This window comes from Primulina eburnea, chromosome 1 (assembly GCF_022965805.1).
Source record: "Primulina eburnea isolate SZY01 chromosome 1, ASM2296580v1, whole genome shotgun sequence".
Taxonomy (NCBI): Eukaryota; Viridiplantae; Streptophyta; class Magnoliopsida; order Lamiales; family Gesneriaceae; genus Primulina; species Primulina eburnea.
The window spans coordinates 65,044,037-65,054,468 of record NC_133101.1 but is presented as its reverse complement, the minus strand read 5'-3'; the positions used below and the strand labels follow the sequence as shown (position 1 = coordinate 65,054,468).

The window sequence follows — 10,432 nt, the reverse complement described above, 5'->3', positions numbered from 1 at the left end:
AACATCGAAAAAACATTGTTCTTATAAATAAGGTACTTGAGATACAACTCAAAACGACGAATTGAATCCTCAAAACAAAAGAGAATAAGGTTACACTCGTTCTATCGCAATACCACCTTTCATTGGTCTCCTCCAGTCAAAGATTTAATGATATCAGAATCACCTGAAATTATTTAACATACTCAACGTTACTTCCCAAAATTTTTGCAAAACAAAGACAATCGCTAAGTAGAGATGGAGATGTTTTGCTTCATCTTACCTGGGTCCAAGATACTGAGGCATGACACCCGGAAATACTTTCCACACGCAGTTCCTAGATCAACGTTGTCTACAAAATATAGAACCACCACAACAAGCTAGAATGAAAAGGGAATACATGAAAACCAATAAAGGAAAAGAATAGGAAGACAGATTTTTTCAAACTGTTGTACGAATGGGCTATAAATATATTGAAATGGCAGAGTCTGGAGAAGCTAAGCAACAATACAGGCTCTGGTTATTTACATCTGCTCAGTGGTGTCGAATGCTTTGTCGATTTAAGTATAATAACATGATTAAGAAATTCTGGATATTAAATCAACAAAAAATAAAGGAAACATGCAATGGATCTCTAATTGAGATGAGTCATTCATTACAACAAGGATACACTAAAATCTCAACAGAACTCGAAAACTAAATCCACCAAGGGGAAAAAGAAAGCGGATAAAATGAAAGAATAAACCACGAAGATTTTTTCAATCGGGAAGGGACAATGAAGAAACTGCGTAATCACAACCGAGCATTGCTTACTTTAGAATCACTTGTCATCAAATTTCCCTTCCAGCAAGACTATATACAGGCAAAAATACCAACAAGTACAAACAACAATTAAGTACACCATCCACGTAAGTACATAGTATGCATCAACATATGCCTACTACCCATCTCACACGCACAAACACACCAAAAATGCAGATTTTATGGATAGCGAAATGAAAAAAAAACAAAGAAACCACCCAGAAAACTCACTTCCGTTGAAATGATGAACCACGACTTTGGAAAGCATGGCATAGTACTCAATCTCGGACTTCCTCAAAGGTGGACAGTTGTTGGAGATCAACACCAATTTACCTGGCATTTCCAGTACCCCCAACACATCGAATCAATTTCGGAAATACAAAACATAAAAACACGTTCCTCACAAAATAATAATTCACAATAGCTAAACCTTTGGAGTTTCGGAGTGTCTTCAGAACTGTCTTGTAACCAAGAGTGTATTTTCCACTCTTCACCACGAGAGCCAGTCTGTTGTTTATGCTCTCGTGGGTCTTCTTCTGCATTCGCCCATTTCAATTGAGTATTATTTTGCCACAAAAATTTTGATCAAAGTATAGCATATTCATATAAATCTTATATTTCACTGTGTCTGAACTAATAAACATATAACAGTGCAACGAAAAGAGAGATTCACCGTCTTCTTAGCGGCGACCATGGCGGCGGCAGCGAAATTGAAGACCAATAGGGGGGAGAGAGCGATGAGAATGCAAATTTATGTTTAGGGTTAGCGAATGAGCTTCGCCTTTTGATTTCTAAGCCCATTGGGCCACTCTGTCTAAAAGGGCCATCATTCTATGTAGAATCATTTAGATGTGGGCCGGATATTTTCGAGGAAAATATCTTATAATTTAGTTTTGTACTCCTGAAACATTATCTCAATCTTGAAACAATTAATTTTAGGAAAAAACTTGTGTGAGACGATCTCACGGATCATATTTGTGAGACAGATCTCTTATTTGGATCACCCATGAAAAAGTATCATTTTTTATGCTAAGAGTATTACTTTTTATTGTGAATATAGGTAGGGTTGACTCGTCTCACAGATTATGATCCGTAAGACGGTCAACATGAAACTCACTCTTAATTTTAAATCATCTTCACGTTGTTTGTAATTTTTATGTTTATACATTGATTTCGATATATCGTTATTATTATTATTATTATTTGTTTTTATGATATAGAAATGTAGTCGCTACTATTCGATATATACGAAATAAAATTATCCACACGAGATATGACCTCACCAGGACATTATATGATTCATATGTCGGAACAATTATTAAAAGTAAAATCATCGAGAATCTAGTTTATTTATTTTTTTAAAATTAAATTTTATTTAATATACATCTTCACCCAATCATGGAATTCCAAAAGATTGAATTTCAATCGTAGATATATTTTGCACCTATTATTCTCTTGCCAACCATTTGTGTTGCATTTTTGTGTTTAAAAGAATTGGAACTTCTCTCAAACATAATGTAATATCTATGCACCACATGAACAGTGCCCAATTTTTGAATATTATTAGTTTGTACGAAACATTACTCCGGGTAATCACTTTGTGTATATCATATATTCAACCCACTAAGATCGATTTGAAGAATATTTTGAACTCGAGAATTATGCCTAAACCAAAGTATTAACTTGTCATTTCCAAAAATTTCTACCATATTTGCTTTTTTCGATAGAGTTGGAACGAACTTACGAAAGTATATTTTAGCTGTCGATTAGCTTTAAAACGCCAAATGTCTCATTTAACTAAGACACAACTAATTATCGTATCCAAAACATGGACAAACTATCAAATTCAGAACATAAACATATTGGAAAAGGATAGTCATGAATACATCGTATGGACAACTTTAGTTTTCACAAAATGGCAAACTTGTCACCGCACTTCCTAAGTTACACAAATGCTCCGACTCCTACTTTCATCAGAACTAACAAACTCCAATGCATAAATATAATGAATACTATTTTCACCACAGCATACATGGGATACGTTTTTTTTTAAAAAAAAAAATTGTTAAAATAAAAGATAAGAAGTAGCAATTTAAAAGGCAGAAAGAGCGAGGGACGCTGTAAATTCCTTTCTTTACTTGAGTCAGGATGGTCACCTTGGACCTGATAATTCAACGGCATGCAAGTTCTCCATTGAATCGACAATCCAATCCGAATTAGGATGTGGCGCTAGCTCGACCTCTTGCCGAAGTACTTCGATCTTTTGCCATTCATCCCATCTCTCAGCTAAGCCATCGCCTTCAAGCATTCTCACGACTTCTGACATCTTTGGCCGGTCCATTGGAGAGCTTTGCGTGCAAAGCAAAGCGACTTGTATTAGCTGCTCGACTTCCGCCTCCACGTATTTGCTCTGCAGATCAGGGTCGACCAACATTTCCAATTTCTTTTCTTTTAGTAGCCCTTTGACCTGAAATAGAAATTGAAGTGACTAAAACCATATTTTGAATGTGTTGGAAATCAGATAAATATATTCTAGAATCAGATTTTATATAATTAAATTTATCATACATCTTCTATACGGTTTAATTTAAGTGTTAAAAAAGATTTCGAGCACTTTTCCTAGTTCTATTATTTAAAATTGGAAATGGTTTCAAAAGGAACCCCAATATAAATTTTTCTGTCTCATGTGCAATCATAAAATACTAGCGACAGATAAAATCAAAAAGAAAATTATGGCATACCCAATCAAGAAGCATGACATCATCATCATTTGCAAGGCGAGCCAGATCAAATGCCCTCTGCCCTGTTATCAGCTCGAGAAGCATGATTCCATAACCAAAAACATCAGTTTTCTCAGATGATTTTCCAGTGGATAGGTACTCAGGAGCTATGTGTCCTATAGTGCCACGAACAGCAGTAGTCACATGGGTGTCCTTATAATCCATGAGCTTAGCCAATCCAAAATCTCCTACGACAGCTTCAAACTCTTCGTCTAGCAATATATTTGCAGCTTTCACATCACGATGAATAATCTTGGGGTCACAGTGATCATGCAAATACGATAATCCTCGAGCAGATCCAAGAGCAATGCACTTTCTCGTGGGCCAATCAAGTGGCAGCTCATTTGGCGGACGTTCTGCATATAGAATAATCGATGAGTTGTTTACACTTGAAGCTGGAGCTTAGTCTTTAGAAGCCAAAAATATTCAACTATTTTTAGACGAACCCATGGAACCAAAAGATTTTATCAAGTAAAATTTGTATGCATGAATCACCTCTTAAACAAGATGCAACACTTCCATTGGCCATGTATGGATAAACAAGTAACCGTTCAGTTGGGGTCATGCAAAAACCACGGAGTCTAAGAAGATTACGGTGCACGGCCATACTAATCATCTCGACTTCAGTTTGAAACTGAAGCTCCCCACCAGGTGTCCGCTCCTCCTTGAGTCTTTTTACGGCAACCAAGGAACCATCTGCCAATCGTCCTTTGTATACCTTCCCAAAGCCACCTCTCCCCAAAATATTTTTATTGCTGAAGCTATCGGTTGCAACTTGCAACTCTCGAAGAGAGTACCTTTTAAGCTGTCCCAGATGAACATCAGGATCCTCCTCAGCTGAAAGATAGGAAAATACTAATTACTATGAAGCTACAGAACATTTATACTTTTAGTATATGTATGGAATCAAATCACAAACCAGGCACATCAAAGAAATATTCCTGAGGTTTCCCCCTACGCCACCAGGCAAATACAATGGCAGGGGCAGCAAATAGCAAAGCAGCACCAGCAGCAACGCCACCAGCTATGGCTCCAGTTGCACTATTTCCTCCTGTGTTACATTTGGTAAATTCAAATATTACGATAGAGAAACTAGCTCAGAATCAAAAACATCCGAAAAAAAGTTCTAACAGCTTAATAATGTTTCGTACAAAATAGAGATTGAGATGGTTAAAAAAAGTTAACTCGGATAACTTAATCCTATCATTCAACACTGTAATAAATGCACATTGAAATACTCTGGCTCAGGTTGTAAACAAATTTCAAATCTGGTGATCATCCAAATTGCTTATATTAAACTTCTTTGGTTTAATAAGTAACTTCTTTATTGATTTTGACCTGCAACAATTGTTAGCTTTGATTTGTATACACTACTTTAGTTAAATAAGCAACTTCAGAAAAAGAAAAAATCTGTTCAATGCAACTATCTGGTGTTGAATATTAAAAAAAGCAGACACGAATCTTTGAAGGAGCCTGGCAATACTCGTCCACATTTCTTTTAAGACAGTGAACAAATGAACTCTGTTGATAGCAACAATATAAGTAGCATTCACTTCATAAAGTCAATTTGAAAGAAAAATTGATCCATGAAAACAAATAAGCATTCTCACATTTTTTTCCTTTCCTAAATAAACCAACCTAAATCGTCTAACTAGGAAAAAGACCTGGTGATGAAATTGGGGGAGGTGGTACAAACGGCGGTGGTGGAGAAAATGGAGGAGATCCAGGGCATGGTCGTCCTGTAACAGGGCCGCACAAATCCAAGTTATTCGCAAAACTGTGACCATGCAAAGCACCTATTTCAGATACTTATTATAGGCATGAGTCTATACTCAAACTGAAAATAGTGAACATATCAGCCAAATACCTGATAGGTGTGAATAAAGAAAAAGAACCATTATCCGGAACTGGACCTGATAGTTGGTTGTTCGATAGATCCCTGGATAAGAATGTGATGAAAAGAAATCAGTGAAATCACTATTATCTTGTACAATTCACGTGTGTGCGTCAAAATAAAAAAGTAAAGTCAAATAGTTGAGACCAAAATGAACACTCACAATACTTGTAGCGATGATATATTGGTCAATGATATGGGAATGGAGCCTGTCAAACTGTTATTATTTAGCCGGCTATCCTTGCAATGACATAACAACAGAAATCAGTTGTATCCCATAGTTGTTAAGAAATATTATAAGAAGGAAAACATCATGAGGGAAGTCAAGGCATCATATCATATTTTTCCGTGGAAGGTATTAACTAAAATCCTTCTCTAAGCAAGGAAAATGGACGGATAATTTTTTGCTTTGTCCTCTTCAATTTGTTTCGGTATCCTCGGTCCAAATTCTCACATAGTTAATTATCCACTAATCTCGACTGCCTATGTAAGAATAACATATCATATGCATTACAATTCATTTAAGATTTGTTTCTTCCGAGGATGAGGGTGGGGGAGTGTGCTATGAAATGCAATAGTATAATAATAATGCAAGGATAACTTTACACACAGGAAGCGCAACTTCGACAGCCTGCCCAACGTGCCTGGAATGGGGCCAGTGAAACTGTTCAAGTACAGATCCAAGCTCACCAAATTTGTCAGATTCCCAAGATCACTAGGTATTGCCCCAGTTATGTTATTACTGTATAACTCCCTATCACAGATAAAACCATTAAAGAAATCAGAAATGCTGAGTAAGTTCAAACAAAAGAAAATCATTAGTCAATTTGTTCAACAAACACTAGAGCATGTCAAATTCTCGTAAAATGTAAGAAATGAACAGCTTCTAGTTCACAAAGAAAAGTGAATAGGCATAGAAAACAGTCATGGCTACATGGATGCAGGATCCCCTTTTGTGCCAATGGTCGGAAAAGTATCTCGTCATAATCATGTTCCAAATTTGATTTGATGTCTATGTTTTTGTTGTTGGTTGCAAAAAAAAAAAGAGTGAGAAAATGCCATATCTTCCAGCGAGATGTGAAAATTTAATTGCTGGATGCAAGAGACATATGTCTAGAACCTAGATAGCTTACAACCTCTTAAAATCACACAAATAGACATCCCAAATTATGGGGAGATGATCTTTTTCTAAACGAAGTTCTCAAAATAATCTTGAGTGCGTTGACAAATATTTAGCATGAACATGAATAGTGAATATTCTCAAAAAAGGTTTGAAATGAAGAAGAAAAAGGTTTAGATTCTTCTATAGAAAAGCCAGTAAAAAATACTCGTAGATAATTCAAACATGACATACAGGTATTGTAAGTTCTTCAACAGGCCAAGCAGTGGAACCAATTGACCAGATAATGCAGCATTACCAAGATCACTGGAAACAAAAAATTATTATCGGAAACAGACTAATTGGAACATGAAAGCATGGCATAAAATCTTCAATGGTGATGCTAACACTCTAATCACACTGTTGTCATTGTTGCAGGTGACATGAAACCATGTGCAAGGATTGACAAGGGTGGGATCCCAGCTCTGAAGCACATTGTTTGGATCCGCCAGGTTTGCTCTAAGGTTATGCAAAGCATCACCTGTTTGACCATTCCAACTGAACTTAGATGTTACAAGTGATATTTCCCTAATATAAGTAAAGTTCTCTCCAAAATTGCAAGAAAGTAAAATTTTTTAATAACATCAAAGCAATGGGTGAAAAACTAGGATCCACAGTAGATTAAGATACTTGAAATGGAACATCGAAAATTAGAAATCATGCAAAATCAATTCAACTTCACGTGAGGCTATTTCAGATTCCAACCTAAAGGATCATTTTTTTTATCAATAATTGTGATACCATGTGCAATTAAATTTCAAGAATAGTTTCATGAAGCAGGCTCAAGTTTTTTTTAACCACCATGGTAACCATTCTGTTCTGTCCAGAAAAAAAACAATAAAATCGGGTAAGCTCAAGCACAAAGTTTTACCAAATGAGCATTATAAGGTGCCAACAAGGGGATTGATAGCTAAAAACTAGATTAATTCAAATCGTTCAAATATATATATATATATATATATATATAATAAATATGAGCTCAGAAGAAATCAATGACTGAAATATAACATGCACCAGAAATACTCAGAATTAATAATACAAACTCATCGCCAACGTTTCCTGCATTCATTTAAGAAAATGCACATAATTAACGAGTACAAATCTGAGCACACTTTTTCCGATTGAACTGAGAAACATTAACTCCGTCACCCAACCAAAAGGCCCCCACTTTTTGAAAAATGCAAAAAAGTCAAGAAGAAATACAGAACCCTGAAGAACAAAACCTAAATGCCCAATAAAATCAGGGAAAAAATCAAAACTATTGACACACAAATAAACACTTTAGAAAGCACAAACCTTCCATATTAGCATAAATACACCTCAGCGGATGCACAATCAGGACCAACAAAACTACCACCGAAACCATCCCCTCTCTTTCCATGTTCTTCATCCCCATTTATATATATGTATATATATGCATATATATATCTAAAAAAAATTATATCTACATATCCAACAGTAGTCTAACTTCACCAGACTCAGATCCAAATAACGAAAGACGGAATTTAAATTAAAGCCATCCAAACCCAGATATATAAACCATCAGTCAACCCATCCACTCCACGTCTCCGACCTCGCACTTCTCAAGAACTAACCCCGCATCCCCCAACGTCAAGAAGCTGAAACGGGCTTCTTGAGTAGTTTACCGAAGATAACATTGTACTTGGGACGACTTTTATCAATTTCTTGAAATTTTTAATGGCACTCCTGCAAAACTTTTAACCTTCTGTAAAATACTCTCTCTCTCTCTGTGCAGTGGGAACTGTGGAGGTGAGAGAGTGTGCGAATGTGTGGAATAATTATCGTTATTCTCTTTTTGGGAGTGTGTCGCCTGCCCGAACGGTGGGAAGAAGCTGCCCGTAGCGTTCAGAGCTAAACTTTAAACGGCTTCTGCCTCTCTACGCAAAGAACTCGGTATGCCACCATTAATCCTCCACCCCACCTTTTCTGTAATACTCACTCCCACGCTTGACTATTCATCCATATTAATTAGTATAAATAATTTAGATAATAATGTGAATCCCATACTGAATATATGTGCAATTTATCATTAGATAGATTGAAATTCCACAAATTATGTCATCATATAAATGACATAAACTTATGTGAGACGATCTCACGAGTCGTATTTTGTGAGACAAATATCTTATTTGATCATCCATGAAAAATATTATTTTTATGCTAATAGTATTACTTTTTATTGTGAATATTAGTAGCGTTGATCCGTCTCACAGAAAAATATTCGTGAGACCGTCTGACAAAAGACTTCTCCATATAAATTACATCTCACCATTGATAATATTAAAATAATAAGATAGAATTGTACTTTTTACTTACCATTGAGGTAGTAAGAGATAATTTTTTTATGATAAAATACAAATACAATATATTACACGTTAATAATCTCTTTAATCCATTTGAACTAATGTTTAGATCTCAACTTTCGTGGATTAATGTTGACACTTAAGTTAAATACTTCACCCCGTCTCTAATAGTTGGTTCCTTTTTCAATTATCATATTAGTTTTTACATTTAATAACATTTTTTTATGTTTACTAATATACTTTTATTGTCTTGGAAAGCGTGTATTTTTAATGAATTAAAATAATATATATTTATATTTATAAATATAGACTAAATTTCGAAAAGTAGTCGCAAAAACAATATTAATTTATCTGCTGAGCTTCTCAATAACTGGATAGAGGCTCGGAAATCACCTCATGCTACACACTCTCAAATGAATGCGCCTGAGGAGGAGCGTAATTGGACGAAGCCACCAACAGGGTTCATGAAATGCAATGTAGCTGCGGCAATTTTCAGAGAGACGGGCTTGATCGGATATGCAGCAGTGGTTCGGGATTCAAAGGGTGAGTTTATGGTCGGGTAGGATGCTCAAACTCCAGGGATCACTTGAGGTACGATACTTGAGGTAATAACATGGGCCGCATCTTTGGATATGCAACATATTATATTTGAATCAGATTCGAAAACCGTGGTGGAGACGGTTCATGCAAATGCGGTGGATCGCAGTGAGTTTGGAACAATTATTGGAGAATGCCGTTCTCTTTTGTCCAGAGAGCGTTATTACAGAGTTCAATTTAGAAGACGACAAGCGAATATGTTTGCCCACAACCTTGCTCGAGCGGCCATTTCTCACGCTAGTCCGTGTGTCCTTTTATGATGATCCTAGTTTTATTTATGATGCTTTAATTCACGATTGTAATGAACTTGTTTTAAGCTAATGAAAGTCAATTGATTTTAGGCTTAAAAAAAAAAAAAGAGTGAAGTATAATATGTAAATTAGGTGATTCACTACGATACAATTAATTATTTAGCCAAACAAAGTGTAAAGTCACATAAAAAAAAAAACACAATCGCACGTGCACTTAGAAAATGCCAACAAATTAACTAGTCCAACACTCCAACCAAGGTATTTAGCCATTTAGGTAACTAATTGATACCCAAAATACGACAGTGATAGATATCATTATATTTTAAAAATTAATTCTCACATCCTTTTCGACTTTATCTTACAAGTATCATTATGATATATTAATTAATAGTAATATTAACAATAATATTTAAACTCGTGTAATGTAATAATATCTCCATATGTTATGTGGGCCTATGTTATAGGTAACAACTAATTAAATAAAAAAGTAAAAAAAAAAGATATTTAATTTGTGTTGGGACAAAAGTATAACAGTGTGTGAGAGGAAAGTGACAGGTATAATCAAAAATTGAGTCGTGGATAGCGACGGGACAGTCCAAGCAAAAACTCGCCCCGTTATCATGACCCACTTACTCCACACTTGGTCAAAC

General features: G+C 35.6%; 3 protein-coding genes across 3 annotated transcripts; 1 reads left to right on the top strand and 2 right to left on the bottom strand.

Moving 5' to 3' along the window:
* Positions 1-1,588, bottom strand: LOC140842449 (large ribosomal subunit protein eL30). Its single transcript, XM_073210373.1, has 5 exons — positions 1,451-1,588; positions 1,208-1,313; positions 1,009-1,110; positions 260-328; positions 1-163 (listed from the first exon to the last, which is right to left on the bottom strand). The coding sequence occupies exons 1-5, from the start codon at positions 1,469-1,471 to the stop codon at positions 120-122; spliced, it is 342 nt and encodes a 113-aa protein (XP_073066474.1). The 5' UTR covers positions 1,472-1,588; the 3' UTR covers positions 1-119.
* A 1,034-nt stretch (positions 1,589-2,622) lies between these two features.
* LOC140842458 (somatic embryogenesis receptor kinase 2-like) lies at positions 2,623-8,579 on the bottom strand. Its single transcript, XM_073210386.1, has 11 exons — positions 7,907-8,579; positions 6,959-7,091; positions 6,806-6,877; positions 6,062-6,205; positions 5,615-5,686; positions 5,425-5,496; positions 5,222-5,334; positions 4,477-4,608; positions 4,053-4,394; positions 3,519-3,913; positions 2,623-3,244 (listed from the first exon to the last, which is right to left on the bottom strand). Exons 1-11 carry the CDS (start codon positions 8,004-8,006, stop codon positions 2,930-2,932), a joined length of 1,890 nt encoding a protein of 629 aa, XP_073066487.1. The 5' UTR covers positions 8,007-8,579; the 3' UTR covers positions 2,623-2,929.
* Positions 8,580-9,347: 768 nt separating this feature from the next.
* On the top strand, positions 9,348-9,791 carry LOC140809665 (uncharacterized). The gene is made up of 2 exons (XM_073167365.1): positions 9,348-9,477; positions 9,592-9,791. Exons 1-2 carry the CDS (start codon positions 9,348-9,350, stop codon positions 9,789-9,791), a joined length of 330 nt encoding a protein of 109 aa, XP_073023466.1.
* The last annotated feature ends 641 nt before the right edge of the window (positions 9,792-10,432 follow it).